The 24,337-nt window shown below is 54.4% G+C and overlaps 1 protein-coding gene across 4 annotated transcripts; it reads left to right on the forward strand.

Annotated features, from left to right (window-relative positions):
- The first annotated feature begins 163 nt into the window (after window positions 1–163).
- On the forward strand, window positions 164–17,202 carry ALG12 (ALG12 alpha-1,6-mannosyltransferase). 4 transcript variants are annotated; one of them, XM_077949282.1, is made up of 11 exons: window positions 164–325; window positions 2,981–3,027; window positions 5,059–5,297; window positions 5,384–5,516; window positions 8,295–8,468; window positions 8,834–9,028; window positions 9,571–9,674; window positions 11,272–11,495; window positions 15,911–16,080; window positions 16,162–16,237; window positions 16,355–17,202. In XM_077949282.1, the coding sequence occupies exons 3-11, from the start codon at window positions 5,136–5,138 to the stop codon at window positions 16,581–16,583; spliced, it is 1,467 nt and encodes a 488-aa protein (XP_077805408.1). In that variant the 5' UTR covers window positions 164–325; window positions 2,981–3,027; window positions 5,059–5,135; the 3' UTR covers window positions 16,584–17,202. The 4 variants fall into 4 exon arrangements, with proteins under 4 accessions (XP_077805408.1, XP_077805407.1, XP_015006087.2 ...); XM_077949281.1 differs by having other exon boundaries at window positions 2,984–3,027; XM_015150601.3 differs by lacking the exon at window positions 2,981–3,027.
- Window positions 17,203–24,337: the final 7,135 nt, after the last annotated feature.

A 24,337-nucleotide genomic window follows, 5' to 3' on the forward strand; every position in this document is an offset into this window, starting at 1 on the left:
GACCCGCCCCGGCCTGATGTGGACCAATCCGAGCTCGCCACGAGAGGCAACCAATGGGAAGGCCCCGGGTCAGCGTCCGCGGGGAAGCCGGGGGCGGGGCGTGCATGTCCAACCCCGCCTCCCGCGCCCCGCCCCTTGCGCGCAGCCCGCGGCGGCCATGTTTACTCAGGGCACAGAGGGTCCTCGCGGCCGCAGCTGCCAGGGTTGCGGTGGCCGCTTTAGATTCGGGCAAAGGCTTCGCTCTGTTCTGTTTCCGCCGTCCCGCTTCCTGCCGAGGCCGGCCTAGGCAGCCGCGTTCCGAAGGACGCCGCCGGGAGCTGCGGAGGTCAGTGCGCGCTGCCGCGACCGGGGCCCTCAGGCGGGCGCGCGGCGAGACCAGGGAGGAGGCGGGCGGGGGCGCGACCCGAGCTGGCGCTGGCGTTGGATTCCTGAGACCTCACCGCGTATGTCCACGCGTCACAGCCCGGTGCTCCTGGGGCTGCACCCCTCACTTGGGGCCGGGCTCCTCACCTGGGGCCGGACCTGTCACCCGGGGGCTGGACCCCTCACCTGAGGCCGGGCTCCTCACCTGGGGCTGGACCTGTTACCTGGGGGCCGGGCCTCTCACCTGGAGCTGGACTTGTCACCTGGGGGCTGGACCCCTCACCTGGGACTGGGCTCCCCACCTGGGGCCGGACCTCTCACCTGGGGCTGGACCCCTCACCTGGGGTCGGGCTCCCCACCTGGGGCTGGACCTCTCACCCGGAGGCTGGACCTCTCACCTGAGGCTGGACCCCTCACCTGGGGTCGGGCTCCCCACCTGGGGCTGGACCTCTCACCCGGGGGTCGGACCTCTCACCCGGAGGCTGGACCTCTCACCTGGGGCTGGACCCCTCACCTGGGGTCGGGCTCCCCACCTGGGGCTGGACCTCTCACCCGGAGGCTGGACCTCTCACCTGGGGCTGGACCTCCCACCTGGGGGATGGGTTTTTCACCTGGGGGCTGGACTTTCCACCTGGGGCTGGGGTCCACTCAGTGTCTTTGGGGGCTGGGGATCTGCATTTCTACAGGCGCTTGAGGTGATGAACACTCGCTAATGTTCAGGAACCCCTGGTTTAAATTAGGGGAAATGTGCAGTGTCTGGATTTCACAGAACTTCTGTCTGGAAGGAAGGAGTGCAGATAACATGGCTTTTTCTGGTCTTTGATGGGCAGCAGCTGTGATTTGCATCAGATCATTTGTGTTTCCTGCTGAGAGGCTAATGATTATTATTAGTAATAGTAACATCTGGGCCAGGCGCAGTGGCTCATGCCTGTAATCCCAGCAATTTGGGAGGCTAAGGTGGCCGGATCACCTGAGGTTAGGAGTTCGAGACCAGCCTGGCCAATGTGGTGAAACCCTGTCTCTACTAAAAAAATACAAAAATTAGCCAGGCGTGGTGGCACATGCCTGTAATCCCAGCTACTCTGGAGGCTGAGCCAGGAGAATCACTTGAAGCCAGAAATTGGAGGTTGCATTGAACGAGATCATGACACTGCACTCCAGCCTGGGCAACAAGAGTGAAACTCCGTCTCAAAAAAAAAAAAAAAAAAAGGTAACATCTGATTTGACCAATTTCTTTTCTTTTCTTTCTTCTTTTTTTTTTTTCTTTGAGACGGAGCCTCACTCTGCCACCCAGGCTGGAGTGCAGTGGTGCAATCTCGGCTCGCTGCAACCTCTGCTTCCCAGGTTCCAGTGATTCTCCTGCCTCAGCCTCCTAAGTAGCTGGGATTACAGGCACCCACCACCAGGCCCGGCTAATTTTTGTGTTTTTAGTAGAGACAGGGTTTCACCATGTTGGCCAGGCTGGTCTCGAACTCCTGACCTCAAGCAATCCGCCTGCCTCAGCCTCCCAAAGTGCTAGGATTACAGGTGTGAGCCACCATGCCTGGCCTGATTTGATCAACTTCAGTAGAGGCCTTAAAATCTGGATTGATGGGGCAAGAGAGCCATTGCAGGTCATTCCCTAATCTGAAATGCCATTGTTCTGTAAACCACCATTTTAAAGTGTCATAGCCAGCTGGGCGTGGTGGCTCACACCTGTAATCCCAGCACTTTGGGAGGCCAAGGTGGGCGGATCACTAGGTCAGGAGATCGTGACCATCCTGTCTAACACGGTGAAACCCTGTCTCTACTAAAAAATACAAAAAAATTAGCCAGGCATGGTAGTGGGCGCCTGTAGTCCCAGCTACTCAGGAGGCTGAGGCAGGAGAATGACGTGAATCCGGGAAGCGGAGCTTGCAGTGAGCTGAAATCGCGCCACTGCACTCCAGCCTGGGCGATAGAGCGAGACTCCGTCTCACAAAAAGTAGAAAAATAAATAAAAAATAAAATGTCATGGCCTGGGCCTGTTTTAACCTGTAGGTGCTCCCGAGGCACCTGTCACTTAGATTAGCCACAGCTGCTGACCAGCTGCCGAGCAGAGTGGACTAGTGCAGGACAGCGTCCACTCACCCTCGCCCAGTGGGGGGGTTGGTCATGGTTTTCACGCTTGCCAGTGTCGACTTGGTCTTTCCATGTTTCTGGCAGAGAATCTAGACTCACCCTTGGTCTTCTCATGCCTTCGAAAGTTGAAATCAAAGCACGAACATATTTTTTGTTGGAGATGGAGTCTCACTCAGTCGCCAGGCTGGAGTGCAGTGGCGCAATCTCCGCTCACTACAACCTCTGCCTCCCAGGTTCAAGCAATACTCCTGCCTCAGCCTCCCAAGTAGCTGGGACCACAGGCGCCCGCCACCACGCCTGGCTAATTTTTTGTATTTTTAGTAGAGACGGGGTTTCACCATGTTAGCCAGGATGGTCTCGATCTCCTGACCTTGTGATCTGCCTGCCTCGGCCTCCCAAAGTGCTGGGATTACAGGAATGAGCCACCACTCCCGGCCGCTGGAACATATTTGTAATAAGCACGTGGGCTGGTGTGATGAGATCCCTGTGTAAGAGTTTTTACCTATTTCTTCTTCAGCAGCCTTGTTGAGTGCCTACTGTGCGGCAGGCTCTGCTGATTCAGCGGTGAGTCCACCAAACAAGCCCTGCCCACAGGATGAGTCTAGCAGGAGAGGTGGCAGAGAGGCAGCCTTCAGGCCACAGAGGCTGGCCTCTTTCCCACCAGTGCAGTGCTGAGGCTGCACTGGTGGGAAAAATAATCCAGCATCAAAAACCCCCCACCGTCATAAAGCTTGTGTCTTAGCAAGTGGGAGACAGCTGAGTGGTGCTCCCTCATCTGGTGGATAGTGACTCCTAACCTAGTTCTTCAGCCTTTCTCTTTGTTTGATACCAAGTTTATTTTTTTAAGTTTTTTATTATTTATTTATTTTCTTTTTTATTTCTGAGGCAGAGTCCTGCTCTGTGGCCCAGACTGGATTTCAGTGGCACAATCTTGGCTCACTGCAGCCTCTGCCTCCCGGACTCAAGCGATTCTCCTGCCTCAGCCTCCAGAGTAGCTGGGATTATAGGCACGCGCTACCACGCCCAGCTAATTTTCGTATTTTTAGTAGAGACAGAGTTTCACCATGTTGGCCAGGATGGTCTTGATCTCCTGACCTCGTGATCTGCCCACCTCAGCCTCCCAAAGTGCTGGGATTACAGGAATGAGCCACCACACCTGGCCCCAGGTTTTTATATTTGGCAAAGGAAAGAACTGCATACCATTTTAGTCATTGTAAAATTATTAAAACTTTCTTTTCTCTTTCTGTCCACTCCCTGCCCACTATACCAAATAGGGTTCCTCTTCCTTCTAATCTACAGATTTTCTTTTGGTTGCCATCGTTGTAGACTTCTTAAGTCTCCATTTGATCAAAAGGTAGTTTTGGCTGGGCACGGTGGCCCATGCCTGTAATCCCAACGCTTCAGGAGGCCAAGGTGGGAAGATTGCTTGAAGCCAGGAATTCCATACCAGCCTGGGCTACAAAGCAAGACCCTGTCTTTATAAAAAATAAGAAAATTTAGCTGAGTGTGGTGACCCACACCTGTAGCTGCAACTACTCAGGAGGCTGGGGCAAAAGGATCCCAGGAGTCTGAGGCTACAGTGAGCCACGATCACGCCACTGCACTCCAGCTTGGGAGACAGAGTGAGACGCTGTCTCTTAAAAAAAAAAAAATTTTTTTTTAAGTAGTTTTAACAAACGATAAGCGCTGGGGCTCTCTCTCCCTTTGCTTCTGGCTCTTCTGGTTTGGACTGAATAAAATCAAACGTGTTTTAAAAGAATCCAGAAACGTGAAGAATTTGCCCGCTTCCCTCCCTCGGCCTTTCACGTGTAGCAGCTGGACGTGTTGCTGGCCTCTCAGGAAGCTGTGTGCCACGGGCCCCTGCAGTTGTCCTGTTAGTATTTGGGGGACCCATTGCCAGTCTCCCCAGGCTCACACACAGGCTCATGGCCGGTGTGGTGCCACCTTTGGGAAAGCCTGCCATGGCTTCTCCCAGCCCCTAGGGTGGGGTTCGGCGCAGGCATCCACAGCCGCATCTCGGCATCCACAGCCGCATCCCGGCATCCACAGCCGCATCCCGCCATTCCTGGGAGTAGGGGCTTTGCTGACCACTTGAGCCCTGTGTCCCGGCAGCTGTACTGCGTTCAGCCTCCCACCCCCCTGGGGCCCCCGTCTGCCACCCTCCAGCTTTGTGCCTCCCACTCAGCTAACCAGCCCCCGTCAGCCTCCCATTCCGTCTTCCTCAGCCAGTTCCCTCGGGGCCGAGCCTGGGTTTTGCTGACTCTCCTGCCTCATTTAGACCGGAGGGCAGGGGCCATTTACCAACCTCCGTTGCCCTGGTGGCCCAGGCCTGCTCGGACTCAAGGTTCTGCTGCTGAGGTCCTTCTCCCCCAAAAAACATGCACAGAGCTGAAAGTGTCAGATCACTGGTTGCAATATGAAAGCTTCTCAAGTGTGATGTTTTTCCCCGAACTTTCCATCTTTATGCGTTTTCAGATTTGTGGTAATGCAACTAAGACAGTAGTTCAGAGAATTCCTGCTAACTCTTTACCCAGATCTCACAAACGAGCACAAGCATGACTTTCAAAACTCAGGAATCTGTTTTCACTTTTCCAGCATGCATGGAGTGGCAGTACTAACGGCTGGTGTCTCGCACCCTGCCCTGTGAAGGTACGTGAAACTGAAAGCCTGGAATGGCTGGAAAGGGGTCATCAGGCAGGCGTCCCCTGCTGCTGGGGTTGCTGGTGGCCGTAGCCACTGTCCACCTGGTCACCTGTCCCTACACCAAAGTGGAGGAGAGCTTCAACCTGCAGGCCACACATGACCTGCTGTACCACTGGCGAGACCTGGAACAGGTGAGGGGCCCCTGCTGTCCTTGGGGAAAACCTCATGTTACCAGCTGGCAGGGCCCCGGTGCACTGACCTGCCCTTCTCCTCACAGTACGACCATCTCGAGTTCCCCGGAGTCGTCCCCAGGACGTTCCTCGGGCCAGTGGTGATCGCGGCATTCTCCAGCCCCGCGGTTTACGTGCTTTCGCTGTTAGAAATGTCCAAGTTTTACTCTCAGCTAATAGGTAAGGGGGTCTTCAACAAAGGAGGAGGGAGTGAAGACCATGGTGCAGGTTTTACTCTCAGCTAGTAGGTAAGAGAGTCTTCAACAAAGGAGGAGGGAGTGAGGGATCATGGTGTCATCAGGTGACCTCAGCGAGGCCGCGGTCCCCCCGCCCAGGAACGCTGTCTGTTACAGTCTTGCCTGCCCTCGATCACCGTGGCATGGCGGCTCAGAGCAGGCACTCAGGTCAGGCTGGGACATCTGAGCCAGCCCCTCTGTGCCTCCACACTCTTGACTGGGAAATGAGGGATGACGGCACTCACTCCCCAGGGCAGGTACAAGAGAAGTGCCGTCTGTCTGTGACGCAGCTCTCACCACCTGAGCCTGCTGCTCCCGCCTCACCTGGCGAACCCCAATGGGGTCAACAGCCTTTATTCCTGCAGAAACAGCACCATTTGCCTTGGGGAACGTTACAAACAGAAACCTCGCATTCCCAGAGGCCGCCACTGCAGGGCCCATGTGCAAATCCTGGGTCTTTGTCTGTGCCCACATGAGGACTAAAAAAAAAAACAATTTTAGGACATTTTGTACATATTACATATTGTTCTGAAAACCGATTTTTTTTTTTTTTTTTTTTTTTGAGACAGGGCCTTGCTGTGTCACCCAGGCTGGAGTGCAGTGGTGCAATCATAGCTCACTGCAGCTTTGAACTCCTGGGCTCAAGTGATCGTCCCACCTCAGCCTCCCACAGGCGTGAGCCACCATGTCCAGTCACACAACCTGAGTTTTTAAAGTCAGCAATCACCACTTTTTCATTTCGGTACATTTTTATTGATTTAATACCCAGACATGCTTGCAGTGAGTCTGTCCAGCCTGCATGGAGAGCGTTAAGAAGCCGCACATTCCTGGGGAAGCAGCAGTTCTGCTTCTTGAAGGGCAGATTGGGAATGGAAACCCACCATGGCATGGGGACAGCTGGACAAGCCGTGCGTGTCCTGTGGAGGCATCAGGGAGCCCCAGATGGGGAGGAGTTGGGGGGCCATGAGCCCGGGAAAGGAAGTCCACAGGCAATCCCAGGGCTGAGTCCACATTCCCCTGGAAGCTTCTGCGTATTCCAGGGGTGGCAGCAAGAGGCCGGGAGGTTGGGCAGAGCTGGGCAGACTCCGGCTGGACAGAAACTCGGAGGGCTGCAGCTTCAGCCGGTGAACGAGAGCCCACCCTGGGTCCTTCCTGATCCCACTAAGATGACCTGGAATTGCTAGTGCCCCGCCCCCGCCAGCCCCTGCCACAGGCCAAAATCCTTCCTCCCTGGATGAAGATCACGTCATCCTGGGACTGAAGGTCATCCTGGGGCCGAGGCTGATCCTGGGGCCGAGGCTGATCCTGGAGCTGAGGCTGCCCTTGTTGGGCACGGCATTGAGATTGCTGGGCATTTGGGAAGATGGAAAACCAAGAGAAGAGACGCAGGGGATGGACCTGATGGGAAAAAGGGGAAGTGGGGCTTTGCCGGGGTCTGTGAATTGTTTAAAAGCCCAGGGGGAATTCCAGCACCAAAAATGCAGCAGCTGGAGCCAGACCCACTCCTGGGTATCAGGGAAAAATGTCCTGTTGAGACATTCAGGCCAGATGCGGTGACTCACGCCTGTAATCCCAGAACTTCGGGATGCCGAGGCAGGGGCATCACCTGAGGTCAGGAGTTTGAGACCATCCTGGCCAACATGGGGAAACATTGTCTCTACTAAAAATACAAAAATTAGCTGGGCATGGCAGCGTGTGCCTGTAATCCCAGCTACTCGGGAGGCTGAAGTAGCAGAATTGCTTGAACCCGGAAGGCAGAGGTTGCAGTGAGCCGAGATTGTGCCACTGCACTCCAGCGTGAGCAACAGAGGGAAGCTCTGTCCTTAAAAAGAAAAAAGAAAAAAAAAAAAAAAAGACATTTGCAGTCTGAATCCAGCAATCAGTGAAAAGAAAATGCCCGGTGTGCTTACGGGGTGTTCTGGGAACAGCAGGTCCAGCGCTCAGACGTCTGTGGCCCCCTTGCAATGCCTGCGTATCTCTGCCTGTTGGCCCCCACAGCTGCCTGGACCCAGTTGCCTCTCACATGGGGGCTTCGAAGTCCCTCTGGCCTTCCGGAAAGGTGGCGAGAGATACCCAGGAGTTCATTTTTCTTCCTGTTTTCAGCCTCTCTTGGCAGCGGCTGACAGGCCAGTCCACGGTGAGGATGTGTGGTCGGCTGGGTACTGTCCTGGGCACACCTGCCCCCTCACCGCCTCCTCCTCAGACCACCAGCCCAGAGGTGGCTCCCGCTGTTGAATGGGGAGAGGGGTCCTGACCCCCTTCCTGCCTGGGAGCCTGTGTTCCCGCCACGTCCCACCTCCTCACGGCTGCTGGTTAGAGCAAGGTCTGAGCCCGGCCCTTGCAAACGTTGCCCCTGGAGATGCCACAGCCCGATGGGGTCTCTGGTTTAGTGTGGGGCTCAGCTTGTAGCACCCCCAAGTTCCGTGTCCTCCCTCATGCTTCAGAGAGCAGCCCCCGCAAGAGCCCTCGTGGCACCAGGCTTGGGCGTTTCAGTTCCCGACAGGAGCGCAGGGGGCCTGGGGCCAGACGTCTGTCTTAGACATGGAGACAATGCCCTCAAGGCTGCTTTGCCTGACATGGCCGTCAGCTGGCGTTGCAGCAACATAGAAAAATCAATATAGAAAGATATGTGTAGAAGGATCCACATAGGAGGACTCACGTAGGAGGACCCACTGGATGCTCCTCCGCAACAGGCTCACGTGCTGTCACTGTCTTTGTTTAGTTAGAGGAGTGCTCGGACTCGGCGTGATTTTTGGACTCTGGACGTTACAAAAGGAAGTGAGACGGCAGTTTGGGGCCATGGTGGCCACCATGTTCTGCTGGGTGACGGCCGTGCAGTTCCACCTGATGTTCTACTGCACGCGGACACTGCCCAACGTGCTGGCCCTGCCCGTAGGTACGTAGCTGCCGGCTGTGCCTGCACGACCATGGTGCTGGGCAGGGGCTCCCCTGAGTCAGGGGCTCCCCGGCTGATGACAGCGCCTCCCTTGTGATGGCCACTCCCCGCTGGGCTCCTCAGGATGGTCCGTGACCTGAAACCGGGCTCTTTGTTTTCCCTGCTGGGTTGGGATGCACTTCCTAGCCAACAGCGTGGGTGCAGGGGGCGGCTCTGAGCAGTTTGTTTTCTGGGATATTTGTGTGACTTTTATGATAAGAAAAGGAACAGCTGCTGGTTAGAGCAAGGTCCCTTCGCTTCCCAGGGTGTTTTCTGGGCCAGGTGGGCCCTGTGTCTGATGGGCACCCTCCCGCGCTGTCTTGCAGTCCTGCTGGCCCTGGCAGCCTGGCTGCGGCACGAGTGGGCCCGCTTCATCTGGCTGTCAGCCTTCACCATCATCGTGTTCAGGGCGGAGCTGTGCCTGTTCCTGGGCCTCCTGCTGCTGCTGGCCTTGAGCAACCGAAAGATTTCTGTAGTCAGAGCCCTTCGCCACGCCATCCCGGCGGGGATCCTCTGTTTAGGTAAGTCAGTCGCTGCGGGATGCTTCTAACTGGATTTTGTTTTGCCTTGTTTTACAAAGGTCAAGAGAAATTTGGGACGTTTTCATCCCCATGAAATAAAATGACTCTAACTTTAGCAGTGTTAAAACATTTCAGTCCTAAGCCTCCTGCCCGGGGTCTCCAGGGGGCCCCACTCTGCACCTTGGGAGCCCCCGTGCACTGGTCTGTGCCTTGTCCTTGGGCTGGGGGAGCCCACAAGAGCAGAGCGTGGCTTGTCCCTGCGCCAGGCGGTGGTTCTGGGCAGTGGTGTCCTCAACACAGCTGGCGTCTTTTTTCTATTCTTTGTTTTAGAGAGAGCTTGCTCTGTCACCCAGGATGGAGTGCAGTGGCGTGATCGTGGTCCATTGCAACCTCCAACTCCTAGGCTCCAGCAATCTTCCCACCCAGCCCAACCTCTTTGCTTTGAAAGCAGCTTGTAGTTTCTGTAGTGATGGGGGCTGCACTGTGGCGGGATGTTTACTGATGGCTGTGTTTGCAAGTAAGAAACTATTTTATTTTATCAGGACTGACGGTTGCCGTGGACTCTTATTTTTGGCGGCAGCTCACGTGGCCAGAAGGAAAGGTGTTTTGGTACAACACTGTCCTGAACAAAAGCGCCAACTGGGGGGTATCCTTCAGTGTCCGTGCAGGAGGGCGATGGGTGGGACCCCCAGCCACACCTCCTGGGCCTCCTTGGGTGGTGGAAGCAGCTGCTTCTCCCTTCTGTGCAGCCTGGCCGCAGGGTCAGGATGGAGCCCCTCCCTCCCACTTGCTCCTGGGAAATGCTGACCATGGGCGGTGAGGTCCCGGCTGCCCTCTCTCAGTCCTGTGGAAACAGCCCCGCCCCAGATTAACCCAGCCTCTCTTCTGCTCCTTGGACAATCTGCCCTTTTTTTTTTTTTTCTTTTTTTTGAGACCGAGTCTGGCTCTGTCGCCCAGGCTGGAGTACAGTGGTGTGATCTCAGCTCACTGCAGCCTCTGCATCCCTGGTTGAAGCAATTCTCTTGCCTCAGCCTCACGAGTAGCTGGGACTATAGGCGCGCGCCAGCATGCCTGGCTAATTTTTGTATTTTTAGTAGAGATGGGGTTTTACCATGTTGGTCAGGCTGGTCTTGAACTTCTTTTTTTTTTTTTTTGTTGAGACGGAGTCTCGCTCTGTCGCCCGGGCTGGAGTGCAGTGGCTGGATCTCAGCTCACTGCAAGCTCCGCCTCCCGGGTTTACGCCATTCTCCTGCCTCAGCCTCCCGTGTAGCTGGGACTACAGGCGCCCGCCACCTCGCCCGGCTAATTTTTTGTATTTTTAGTAGAGACGGGGTTTCACCGTGTTAGCCAGGATGGTCTTGATCTCCTGACCTCGTGATCCGCCCGTCTCGGCCTCCCAAAGTGCTAGGATTACAGGCTTGAGCCACCGCGCCCGGCCGGCTGGTCTTGAACTTCTGACCTCAAGTGATCTGCCCACCTCGGCCTCCCAAAGTGCTGGGATTACAGGTGTGAACCACCACACCTGGCCTGGACAATCTGCATTTAAAAAGCACTTTCTTAGGAAGTATGTCAAATGTACATGCGTAGATGGAATAGTATAACAAATCCCCAACATGTGTGTCACCCGTGACCATCTGTTTTTGTTTGTTTGTTTGTTTTTTGAGACAGAGTCTCACCCTGTTGCCAGGTTGGAGTGCAATGGCACGATCTCGGCTCACTGCAACCTCCAACTCCCTGGTTCAAGTGATTCTCCTGCCTCAGCCTCCTGAGTAGCTGGGATTACAGGCACTTGCCACCACGCCTAGCTAATTTTTGTATTTGTATCGGAGATGGGGTTTAACCATGTTGGCCAGGATGGTCTCGATTCCTTGACCTCGTGATCCGCCCACCTTGGCCTCCCAAAGTGCTGGGATTACATACGTGAGCCACTGCGCCTGGCTGACCATCTGTTTTTAACAGTGAAGAAAAGGGTGCAGAGACCGAACATCCTGCGGCCCTTTCTGCCTTGGTCCTGCCTGGAGGGGGCCCGAAGCCCAAGTGGTATGTGTGCACCCATGCCGTGGCCTGGGTGTATCTTTCAGGAGGGGGCCTGGGGTCTGAGTGGTGTCTGTGCACGCGAGCCATGGCCCAGGCTGCATCTCTCAGCACAACTGTCTTCAGGCATCTTCTCTGCCTTGACCCCGCCACCCAGCCCGTGGGCTCATGTGTGGACAGGTGCATGGCCTCCTTAACCCAGCCCGCAGACCTCCCCACTGCTGTGGTACTTCTACTCAGCCCTGCCCCGTGGCCTGGGCTGCAGCCTGCTCTTCGTCCCCCTGGGCTTGGTGGACAGAAGGACGCACGCACTGACGGTGCTGGCACTGGGTTTCGTGGCGCTCTACTCCCTCCTGCCGCACAAGGAGCTACGCTTCATCATCTATGCCTTCCCTGCTCTCAACATCACAGCTGCCAGAGGCTGCTCCTACCTGTGAGCACTCTTTTTGTGACATGCATTTTTAGTTTCATTGGAAACAGGTTCACTGATTTACTGTGTGGGGGGTGTATGTGTGTGTTTAAGTTTTGAAACAGGGTCTTGCTCTGTCACCCAGGCTGGAGTGCAGCAGAGCGATCATGGCTCACTGCACCCCTCAACTCCTAGGGAGTCAAGCCATCCTCCTGCCTCCTCTCAAAGTGCTGGGATTACAGGTGTGAGCCACCGGGGCGGTTTTTTTTTTTTTTTTTTTTTGAGACGGAGTCTTGCTCTGTCGCCCAGGCTGGAGTGCAGTGGCCGGATCTCAGCTCACTGCAAGCTCCGCCTCCCGGGTTCACACCATTCTCCTGCCTCAGCCTCCGGAGTAGCTGTGACTACAGATGCCCGCCACCTCGCCCGCTAGTTTTTTGTATTTTTTAGTAGAGACGGGGTTTCACTGTGTTAGCCAGGATGGTCTTGATCTCCTGACCTCGTGATCCGCCCGTCTCGGCCTCCCAAAGTGCTGGGATTACAGGCTTGAGCCACTGCGCCCGGCCAACTATTTTATTTTATTTATTTATTTTTTTTTTTGAGACGGAGTCTCGCTCTGTCACCCAGGCTGGAGTGCAGTGGCCGGATCTCAGCTCACTGCAAGCTCCGCCTCCCGGGTTTACGCCATTCTCCTGCCTCAGCCTCCCGAGTAGCTGGGACTACAGGCGCCCGCCACCTCGCCCGGCTAGTTTTTTTGTATTTTTAGTAGAGACGGGGTTTCACCATGTTAGCCAGGATGGTCTCGATCTCCTGACCTTGTGATCCGCCCGTCTCGGCCTCCCAAAGTGCTGGGATTACAGGCTTGAGCCACCGCGCCCGGCCTACCAACTATTTTTTAAGATAAACACAGGGCGTGTTGAATTAGGCGCTTATGTCAAAAGAGGGTGGCCCCAGTCCTCTCTTCTCCCTGAGGTCTGCATGGGATGGGCCGGCCTGGCGACCTGCTGACAGAGGGCTTTGCTCAGGTGGTCTCTGTCTTGGGTTAATTTGGTGACTGGTCTACATATGGTGATGCACCAGCGGTCCCCATCTCTGTCACAGGGGAGGGACACTCACACAGGTATCGACGGCAGAGGGCAGGGGCAGCCAGGCCTGGGAGGCTCTGAGGGCGACAGGTTAGGTGGAGGAAGGACGTTCATGGCCATCCTGACAGGGCCTCAGGGTTGAGGGCATTTGTCAAGGCAGGTCATCTGGCTGGAAGAGGGGGATGGTCAGGGAGGTGCCTGTGGCTGGGTACAGAGGGCCCAGTGTGGCCCAGGCTCGGGGTCCTGTGGAGGGTGGGCAGGCTTCCTGGGGGGAGGGACTGAAGGTAGCAGGTGATGGAGGTGGAGCTGGGAGCCTGCCAGGGCCTGGGGAGGGCACTGCCTGGGCTGAGGGTGGGGTGGTCTGAGTGCAGCTGCCACTCAGTGTCGCAAGCCTCAGGGAGCCAGGAGAGTCCATCACTGCTGGGCCCTGTGGGTGCTGGGGAAGGACCTAGGGCTCAGGTCCAGGAGAGTCTATCACTGCTGGCCCTGTGGGTGCTGGGGAAGGACCCGGGGCTGAGGCTGGCCAGCTGTGCCCATTCAGAGCTTGCTGCCTTGATGGGAACAGAAGGCCAACTCAGGCCACACTGGACATTGAGGGGTAAAAGGGCTGCGGGCCAGGAGGGCTGGGGCCTGAGGTGCTGAGAGGTGCCCACTCTGGCTGGAGAGGACGTCCCACAGCACGGTCCCTGATCCCAGGCAGCGGTCAGGTGCTTTCCGGTGACACCTGTTACAGGGGACGGGGTGGTGCCCCTCAGCTCCCACTGCTCTGCACTGCCCTTGGGCCTGGGAGCTCCTCTGGCTGCTGTGACTGTTCCTCGCTAGGGGTTCCTCCAGCTGCCGTGGCCGTGCCTCCGTGGAGCCCCTGGGAGCTCCTCCAGCTGCCATGGCTGTTCCTCACTGGGGGTTCCTCTGGCTGCATGGCCGTGCCCAGGCTGGGGGGCTCCTCCAGCTGCCGTGGCCATGCCTCCATGGGGCCCCTGGGGATTCCTCTGGCTGCCGTGGCCGTGCTGGTTTGGGGGCTCCTCCAGCTGCCATGGCCATGCCTGGGTTGGGGGCTTTTCCAGCTGCTGTAGCCATGCCTCAGTGGGGGCTCCTGGGAGCTCTGCCTCTGCTTTTCTGTGCCTTTGGCTCCCCCTCGTCCAAGGGGTCGGCTCAGGGCTAAAGGGGGAGCAGACCCCAGCCCGAGTCATGGAAAAGAGGGTGGGAAAGACGGGGAGAGTGGCGCAGATGTATTGTATTTGGTGACAGACTTTTCTAGCAGGGAAGAAGATCCAGTGTGAACTGGACCCAGCTCTGCTGAAACCAAAGGCAGGAGTGTCTGAGGCCTGGTGTGCTGGGCGTGAGGGCTGCTCCATGCAAGGGCCCCCGCTCTGCCAGTCGGCCTTATCCGGAGGAGGACAAACTTGGGGCGTCTAAATGAGGGGGTGCAGGGTAGAGCAAGTCCCCCTCCGAAGTCAGGTCCTCAGCCCGGTCACCCTGGGAGCAAGAGCAGGCCTTCCCCCCCGGCGTCAGGGCCCAGGGCCTTGCCACAGTCCTGGGGGTGCAAGCTTTCCGCAGTGACTGCCTGCTCCAGCTCTGGGCGGGAACAAAGGGCGAACGCCCTGGCAGTGCTGAGCTCTTTGGGGCAGGCACTTAGGAGGCTGGGGTCATCCTAGGAGCGGCCTCGAGCTCAGGAACGGCCCCAGAGTTTGTTCACGGGTGCACTAGTCTGCTCTCGCACTGCTGTCAAGAAACACCGGAGACCGGATAATTTATAAAGAGGAGGCTTCATTGGTTCGCGGTTCGGCAGGCCGCACAGGATTGGCTGGCGGTTACGCAGACCGCACAGGATTGGCTGGCGGTTCCGCAGGCCGCACAGGATTGGCTGGCGGTTCCGCAGGCCGCACAGGATTGGCTGGCGGTTCCGTAGGCCGTATAGGAAGTGTGATACTGGTGTCTGCAGCTTCCGGGGAGGCCTGGGGAAACTTTCCATCATGGAGGAAGGCCAAAGGGAAGCAGGCACGTTTTGTGTGGCCAGAGCAGGAGGAAGAGGGACAGGGGAGGCATCACCCATTTTCAAACAAGCAGACATCTCGAGAACTCACTCAGTATCAGGAGAACAGCATGGAGGGGATGGCACTAATCCATTCCTGAAGGCTCTACCTCCATGGCCCAGTCACCTCCCACCAGGCCCCACCTCCAGCATTGGGGATCACAGCTGGACATGAGATTTGGTGGGGACGCAGATCCAAACCATAGCAAAGGGCAGGGCGTGCAGAGAAGAGGGCTCCGAGGAGCCTGGTGGGTTTGGAAGAGAGCGAGTCTTGATCAGGGGTTCATGGCGTTTAGACCAGGGTTGGCAAGCTTTTCCGTTAAGGACCAGCTAATAAGGAACCTCATCTTCGTGGGCCACGCAGTCTCTGGCAGCTGCTAACTCTGCCGTAGGAGTCTGAGATTGGCACAGTCGATTGTGAGAGAACTAGCGGCACCCTGTGCCACAGAGGTCACTCACCTGCTGGAAGTGGGCTTGGCCACGCGGGTGACACTCTGACCTACACAGTCACTTGGGATTGTTTGAAAATATATTTTTAGGCTGGGCGTGGTGGCTCATGCCTGTCATCCCAGCACTTTGGAAGGCTGAGGCAGGCAGATCACGAGGTCAGGAGTTCAAGACTAGCCTGGCCAACATAGTGAAAGCCTATCTCTACTAAACATACAAAAATTAGCTGGGCATGGTGGCGGGCGGCTGAGGCAGGAGAATCACTTGAACCTGGCAGGCGGAGGTTGCAGTGAGCTGAGATCATGCCAGTGCACTCCAGTCTGGGTGACACAGTGAGACTGTCTCAAAAAAACAGAAAATATATTTTTAAAAATCTCATCTAGGCCGAGTGTGGTGGCTCACGCCTGTAATCCCAGCACTTTGGGAGGCCGAGACGGGCAGATCACGAGATCAGGAGATCGAGACCATCCTGGCTAACACGGTGAAACCCCGTCTCTATTAAAAATACAAAAAATTAGCCGGGCGTGGTGGTGGGTGCCTGTAGTCCCAGCTACTCTGGAGACTGAGGCAGGAGAATGGCATGAACCTTGGAGGCAGAGCTTGCAGTGAGCTGAGATTATGCCGATGCACACCAGCCTGGGGGACAAAGTGAAAAAAAAAATCTAATCTAAAGTTTAATTTGGCATCTTAAGTAGAATTTCACAGACAATTCTTGAGGCAGTATCTTAACTACTTTTACCGGTTAATCTGTTTATTTGGTGGTGAACTCTTTGTTATGACTTGGAGAAGTTGAACAGCAGGTTATGCTCCTACTATGTTTTGTAGATAGATTATTGTCACCACGTTCTGCCTATGATCTGTAACCATTCTTTTCTCAGGCTGAATAACTATAAAAAGTCTTGGCTGTACAAAGCGGGGTCTCTGCTTGTGATCGGACACCTCGTGGTGAATGCCGCCTACTCAGCCACAGCCCTGTACGTGTCGCATTTCAACTACCCGGGTGGCGTCGCGATGCAGAGGCTGCACCAGCTGGTGCCCCCCCAGACAGGTGGGTACTGGAGGCGCTGCCTGGGGACCATGTGGCTCCGACCGCAGGGCTGGGCTCTCACGGCAGGCCTGGTTTTCCTAGACGTCCTTCTGCACATTGACGTGGCAGCCGCCCAGACAGGCGTGTCTCGGTTTCTCGAAGTCAACAGTGCCTGGAGGTAGGAGTCACACACAGCACAACCCTCCTGGAAGCCATGTGAGGGCCCCTTGGCACCCGGGGTGGGGGATGGGGCAATTTGGGGCCCTGGGCAGGACCACTGGCTCTCATCCCACAGGTATGACAAGAGGGAGGACGTGCAGCCGGGGGCGGGCATGCTGGCGTACACACACATCCTCATGGAGGCGGCCCCTGGGCTCCTGGCCCTCTACAGGGACACACACTGGGTCCTGGCCAGCATCGTGGGCACCACAGGTGTGAGTCTGAACCTGACCCAACTGCCCCCCTTCAACGTCCACCTGCATACAAAACTGGTGCTTCTGGAGAGGCTCCCCCAGCCGTCCTGAGGGGGACCAAGCAGCCCCCAGCAGCCACAGGCCTTCCAGGAGCTGAGTGTTCTGGCACAATTCCAGCACAATTATGACAATTCAGACAAGCAAGTCAAAGGACTGTGCACCTGCCTCTCACAGACACCAGAGCAGGGCCAGGGCCTCCTCCACAGCCTCACCTGGGGCTCACAGCACCAGAGAACAAGGGGCCCAGGTCTTGTTGGCACCCCGGGAACCACTGCCCAGGGTGATGGTGGCATGCTCAGGGCTGGTGGGCGACAGTCATCTGTCATCCAGACCGGGTGCCATTCATGACTAATGAGGAGCAGCGGGCTCACCTGGGCACCTGTCTGCCCAGAGGCCACGTGTGTCATGGCGTGCCCACCTGGGGGGAGCAGTAGTTTGGCAGCACCCCACGCCTGCTGCCAGAGGGCCTCTTGGGGCACCTAAGACAGCACCCCCTCTCAGGGGAGACCATGGTGGCCCCTGCCGCCCCCCTGACCTGCTGCCACCACTGCAACTTTTTTATTCACAGGCATCCCATCTCCATCACAGATAAAATTTTAGGAGATAAACACATTCAAAAAGGAATGAGAGAAAAAGAGTAAGACAATAAATGTTGATTGGAACCTCTCAAGATTACAGAAAATAATGAGAATGAACTTTTAAAAATGTTTCCTATGTGATAGCTTATCACAGGTGACTATTCCAGGTGTTATGGTAAAGGGACAGCTTGGTGCTGTCAGCTTCACTGACCATGCATTTATAAAGCTCCAAAGTACATGTGATGCTGCTGGGCACTGGAGACAGGGGACTAGGTGCTGCTGCACACATATGCACACATACCACACACAATGCACATGTGCACACACCATGCATACACACTACACACTCATGCACACAACATGCATACACACTACACACATGAACACACCATGCAGACACACTACACGTATACACACACAATGCACATGCACACACACCTTGCATACACACTACACACACATGCACACACTGCACACGTGCACACCATGCATACACACCACACATGCACACACACTGCACATATGTACACACCATGCATACACACTACACACACATGCACACATACAATGCACACGTGCACACACCATGCGTACACACAACACATGCACACACAATGCACGTGCACACACCATGCATACTATACATGCATGCACACACTGCATGTGTGCACACACTACACACATGCACACACTGCATGTGTGCACACACCATGCATACACACCACACATGCACACACAATGCACATGTGCACACACCATGCGTACACACTACACACACGCACACATACAGTGCACAGGTGCACACCATGCATACACCACATGCACACACAATGCACATGTGCACACAACATGCGTACACACTACACGCACACATACAGTGCACAGGTGCACGCCATGTGTACACACTACACTCGCACACATACAGTGCACATGCACACACCATGCGTACACACCACACATGCACACACAATGCACATGTGCACACACCATGTGTACACACTACACACACGCACACATACAGTGCACAGGTGCACACCATGCATACACACCACACATGCACACACAATGCATATGTGCACACACCATGCGTACACACTACACACACATGCACACAGTGCACAGGTTCACACACCATGCATACACACTACACATGCACACACAATGCACACGTGCACACACCATGCATACACCACACACGCACACGTACCATGCATACACACATGCACACACCATGCATACACACCACACACGTGCACACCCCCATACATACACACCACACATGCATGCACACACCACACGTGTGTACACACACGTGCATAAAGACATTTCTTCCTGAGCTCTGAGAACTTGCGGCTGTTGGCCCAGGTACCCTAGGGCTGCCTGTCCACCTGATGCCTCCTGGTTTTCCCATTGCATCTGGCGAACATCTATGCAGACACTTCCTGACTCCCACAGAGGCCAGATGGTGAGGACTGGAGAGCAGGCTTCCCGGCCCCAGCATCCCACAGACATGGGCTCCCTCCCCCATCCATTCATCTCTGTGTCTCAGGTATTCAGTGGTTATCCATGCTCGTTCTCTTTTATCACTGGCCACATGGGGATTGCCTCCCGACTTCAGTGGTCTGTGAGTTGCTCCTGTCTTTAATTATCCTGGTGTTCAAAGTGTACGAGATTTGCTGGTGGGAACCCTACCACGCTCTGCCTGTGCGCCGCGCCTCTCCTTCAAGCACCTCCTCATGACCAGGCATGGCAGGGCATTGCTCTTTGGGGCTTGGCTCCCTTTGGTGGGGAACAGCATTAGAGACCAGGATCTAGACACAAGGTGTGCTCGATGCCACAGGGTGCCTGAGCTTTAGGCCCTTTCTGTGGACAGCTAGGGAGAACAGACGTGCTGACATGCAGACATACACGTACATATGTAATATGCGTGTACAGATCTGAAACAGCTCAGAGCCGTGCGCGGATTCTGTCCCACCTTGCACGGTTCTCCCCCGCCCCCATCTCCACCCTGAGGACCCTGGCTCCCAGCAGCAGCAGCATCCTCAGGCATCTGCTGGGGGGTCCGGCGTCCTCAGGCCTCTGCTGGGGGGTCCAGCGCACGCCTGCTCGAGAGCTCCAGCGCAGCTTTGCCACAGGATTGCAAAAACAAACCCACCATGAAGAGGTCGGGATTGTGTGGAGTTCACTCCCTGCCCACAACTGCAGGTGCCGTAAGTGCTGTGCTCATGAGTTCCTTGGATAGGCTTCTCCACCATCAGTGTTGTGGTGCCTTCATTGGAAATACAGCTGGGTTCATTCTTCCCGTTTGCTTTCAGTCTTGTGCCTCCCACCACACCCCACGACCTGTCCTGTTAGGTTTGTAGAGTGTGACCATCCTTCTAGATGTCAAAACTGCCCCTAAAGACAGATGCAGGGAGCCCTCCCGTACCTCCTCCTCACTGTTTGGTATTGAGCATAGTTGTCTCCTGGTTTTCTCGTGTGTTTTATTTTGTAAAGATGAACGTATACACATGTATTCCTCTTTCTTAGATGGAGCATTCTTTTTTTTTTTTTTTTTTTGAGATGGAGTCTCGCTCTGTCGCCAAGGCTGGAGTGCAGTGACCGGATCTCAGCTCACTGCAAGCTCCGCCCCCCGGGTTCACGCCATTCTCCTGCCTCAGCCTCCCGAGTAGCTGGGACTACAGGCGCCCGCCACCTCGCCCAGCTAGTTTTTTTGTATTTTTTTAGTAGAGACGGGTGTTTCACTGTGTTAGCCAGGATGGTCTCGATCTCCTGACCTTGTGATCTGCCTGTCTCGGCCTCCCAAAGTGCTGGGATTACAGGCTTGAGCCACCGCGCCCGGCCCAGACGGAGCATTCTTTATATGCTCTTCTGCACTCTGGCTTTTTGGTTTGGTTTCAGAGACAGGGTCTTGCTCTGTTACCCAGGCTAGAGTGCAGTGGTGCAATCGTAGCTCACTGTGGCCTCCATCTCCTGGGCTCAAGCCATCCTCCCACCTCAGCCTCCCGAGTAGCTGGGACTACAGGTGTGTGCCACCAAGCCCAGCTAATTTTTTAAAAGTTTTTGTTGTAGAGATGGGGTCTCGCTATGTTGCCCAGGATGGTCTTGAACTCTAAGCTTCCAGCAATCCCCCTGCCTTGGCTTCCTAAAGTGCTGGGATGACAGGCGTGAGCTTCCAGCCACACATTGTTTTTTTCACATAACACTCTCTCCTGGAAACCATGGTGTCGACGTAAGGATTTCCCTCACTGTCTTTTAGAACCACGTGGCTGGCGCTCTGCCATGTGACAGGCTGCAGTTCCCTCAGCTGCTGTCCTCTCTATAGTCGGTCAGGTTATTCCCGATATTTTGTAAATTCAGATAATGCTGCCATGAATAACCGAGTGCCTTTGTACTTTCAGATTGTTCGAGGTGTGTCTTTAGGGTGAATTCCCACGTGTGGCAGCGCTGGGCCGCGGGGTGACTGTGCGTTGGTTGCATTGGGTATTGCCACGTTCCCTCCACAGGGTGGTCCCATTTTACAACCCCACAGGGCCAAGTTTTTTTAATTGGCCAGTCTGAGGGGTGAGTGGTGGTTCAGTGTCGTTTCAATCATTTTTCTTTTTTTCTTTTTGTTTGAGACGGAGTCTTGCTTTGTCACCCAGGCTGGAGTGCAGTAGTGCGATCTTGGCTCACTGCAACCTCCGCCTCCCAGGCTCAAGTGATTCCTCTGCCTTAACCTCCCAAGTAGCTGGGACTACAGGGGCGCACCACCACGTCCAGCTCATTTTTTTGTATTTTTAGTAGAGACAGGATTTTACCATATTGGTCAGGCGGTCTCAAACGCCTGACCATGTGATCCACCCACCTCGGCCTCCCAAAGTGCTGGGATTACAGGTGTGAGCCACCACGCCCAGCCTTGATCATTTTTCTTATGAGTGAAGTTGAATGTCTTTTCATAGACTAATTTTTTGGTGTTTTTTTTTTTTAGAGATGGGGTCTCACTGTGTTGCCCAGGCTAGTCTCCAACTCCTGGGCTCAAGTAATCCACCTGCCTTGGCCTTCCAAAGTGCTGGGATTACAGGTGTGAGCCACCGTGCCTGGCTGGGGTTAATTTTTTAATATGATGTGAGGTATGGATCAATTTTTTTTTTTTTTTTGTCTATGGATATCCAGTTGTTCTGGCCCCATTTGTTGAAAACGTTATCCTCAGTGGTGCACGCCTGTAGTTCCAGCTACTAGAGAGGCTGAGGCAGGAGGATCCCTTGAGCCCAGGAGGTTGAGACTGCAGTGAGCTGTGATTGCACCACTGTGCTCCAGCCTGGGTTACAGAGAGAGACCCCTATCTCTTAAGAAAAGAAAGAAAATACTATCTTTTCACCACTGAATTGCCTTTGCACTTTTCTCAAAAATCAATTCACTCGGCCAGGCGCGGTAGTTCACGCCTGTAATCCCAGCACTTTGGGAGGCTGAGCTGGGCGGATCACGAGGTCAGGAGTTCAAGACCAGCCTGGCCAATATGGTGAAACCTCATCTCTACTAAAAATACAAAAATTAGCTGGGCATGGTGGCAGGCCTCTGTAATCCCAGGTACTTGGGAGTCTGAGGCAAGAGAATCGCTTAAACCTGGGAGGCGGAGGTTGCAGCGAGCCGAGATCGTGTCATTGCACTTCAGCCTAGGTGACAAGAGCAAAACTCCATCTCAAAAAAAAAAAAAAAAAAAAATCAATTGACTCAAGAGAATAAGAAGACAAACCACAAACTGGGAGGAGATGTTTGATATTTGTGAAAGACATATCTGATAAAGAACTGGGTCAGGTGCGGTGGTTCACGCCTGCAATCCCAGCACTTTGGGAGGCTGAGGAAGGAAGATCGCTTGAGCCTAGGAGTTCTAAAATCAGCCTGGGCAATATAGTGATACTCCGTCTCTACAAAGAACAACAACAAAAAATTTATTCAGGTGGGATGGTGCATGCCTGTAGTCCCGGCTACTTGGGAGGCAGAGGCAGGAGGGATTGCTTGAGCCCAGGAGGTGAAGGCTGGGCAACAGAGTGAGACCCTGTCACACAAAAGAAAGAAAGAAAGAACTGGTATCCAATATATACAAAGGACTCTTAAAACTCAAAAAATAAGAAAACAATGTGATTGAGGCTGGGCGCAGTGGCTCACATCTGTAATCCCAGCACTTTGGGAGGCCAAGGCAGGCAGATCACGAGGTCAAGAGATTGAGACCATCCTGGCTAACATGGTGAAACCATGTCTGCACTAAAAAAATTACAAAGAATTATCCGGGCATGGTGGCATGCACCTGTCGTCTCAGCTAGTTGGGAGGCTGAGGCAAGAGAATAGTGTGAACCCGGGAAGCAGAGCTTGCAGTGAGCTGAGATCGCGCCATGGCACTCCAGCCTTGGCAACAGAGCAAGACTCCGTCTCAAAAAAAAAGAGAAAAAAAAAGAAAACATGGGCAAAAGATCTGAACAGACCCCTCACTAAAGATACGCAGATGGCAACTGAGCATATACAAAAATGCTCCTCATTATATGGTCATTAGGGAATTGCAAATTAAAACAAAAATGAGACACCACTATGCACTTGTTAGGACAGACAAAATCCAAAATGGATAATGCCAAGTGCTGGTGGGGATGTGGAGCAACAGGAACTCATTCATTGCTGGTGTGAATGCTAACCGGTGTGGCTGCTTTGGAAGACAGTTCAGCAACTTCGTACAGAACTAAGCATAGTCTTACCCTGTGATCCAGCAATCAAGCTCCTCAGTATCTATGCAAAGGAGTTGAAAACTATGTCCACACAAAAGCTTGTACAGGGATGTTTATAGCAGCTGTATTCATAATTGCCAAACCTTGACAGCAGCCAAGATGCCCTTCAGTAGGTGAATGGGTAAACCGTGGCATATCTGTTATTCAGTACTGAAAAGAAGTGAATGACTAGCCCATGGAAAGACATGAGGGAATCTTAAATGCATATTACTGAGTGAAGCCAGTCTGAAAAGGCTACATACTATATGATTCCAACTATTTGACATCCTGGAAAAGGAAAAATTACGGAGACATAAAAGACTGGGGTTGGCAGGGAGGATAGGATGAGTAGGTGGAGCATTGAGGAATTTGTGTGTGTGTGTGTGTGTGTGACGGAGTCTCACTCTGTCACCCACAGTCGAGTGCCGTGGTGCGATCTCGGCTCACTGCAAGTTCCACCTCCCAGGTTCACGCCATTCTCCTGCCTCAGCCTCCCGAGTAGCTGGGACTACAGGCGCCCGCCACCACGCCTGGCTAATTTTTTGTATTTTTGGTAGAGACGGGGTTTCACCGTGTTAGCCAGGATGGTCTCCATCTCCTGACCTCGTGATCTGCCCGCCTTAGCCTCCCAAAGTGCTGGGATTACAGGTGTGAGCCACCGCGCCTGGCAGAGGATTTTAAGAGCAGAGAAACTCCTCTGCAAGATACCGTTAATGGGCTAGGTGCGGTGGTTCACACCTGTAATCTCAGCACTTCAGGAGGCTGAAGCAGGCAGATCACCTGAGGTTAAGAGTTTGAGACTATCCTGGCCAACATGACAAGACCTTGTCTCTACTAAAAATACAAAAATTAGCCAGGCATGGTGGCATGTCTGTAATCCCAGCTACTCGGGAGGCTGAGGCAAAAGAATTGCTTGAACCCAGGAAGCGGAGATTGCAGTGAGCCAAGATCAAGCCACTGCACTCCAGCCTGGGCAACAAGAGCCAAACTCCATCTCAAAAAATAATAATAATAATAAATAATAATATTACTATAATGGTGGATACATGTCATTGAACATTTGTTAAAAACCATAGGCCGGGCATGGTAGCTCATGCCTGTAATCCCAGCACTTTGGGAGGCCAAGGTGGGCAGATCACCTGCAGTTGGGAGTTTGAGTCCAGCCTGACCAACATGGAGAAACCTCGTCTCTACTAAAAATACAAAACTAGCTGGGCGTGGTGGTGGATGCCTGTAATCCCAGCTACTCAGGAGGCTGAGGCAGGAGAATCGCTTGAACCCAGGAGGCAGGGGTTGTGGTGAGCCGAGATTGCAGCACGGCACTCCAGCCTAGGCAACAAGAGCGAGACTCCCTCTCAAAAAAAAAAAAAAAAAGAAAGAAAAGAAAAAAAAGAAATACGGAGACACGTGTGTGTGTACCAAGAGTCCTGAGGGGCAGCAACAGTTATACCAGCACCCAGAGCTCGGCCTCTGGACACCATGCTTCAGGGAA

Source organism: Macaca mulatta, chromosome 10 (genome assembly GCF_049350105.2).
Source record: "Macaca mulatta isolate MMU2019108-1 chromosome 10, T2T-MMU8v2.0, whole genome shotgun sequence".
In the NCBI taxonomy this organism is placed as follows: Eukaryota; Metazoa; Chordata; class Mammalia; order Primates; family Cercopithecidae; genus Macaca; species Macaca mulatta.

What these genes read in the sequence shown, in the direction of transcription:
- ALG12 (XM_077949282.1), top strand. Translation starts at nt 5,136, where the DNA reads ATGGCTGGAAAGGGGTCATCAGGCAGGCGTCCCCTGCTGCTGGGGTTG. An exon ending in ACAAAAGCGCCAACTGGGGG is followed by an intron (nt 9,675 to 11,271) that starts GTATCCTTCAGT and finishes CCCAGCCCGCAG; the next exon opens with ACCTCCCCACTGCTGTGGTA. An exon ending in GCTGGTGCCCCCCCAGACAG is followed by an intron (nt 16,081 to 16,161) that starts GTGGGTACTGGA and finishes TGGTTTTCCTAG; the next exon opens with ACGTCCTTCTGCACATTGAC.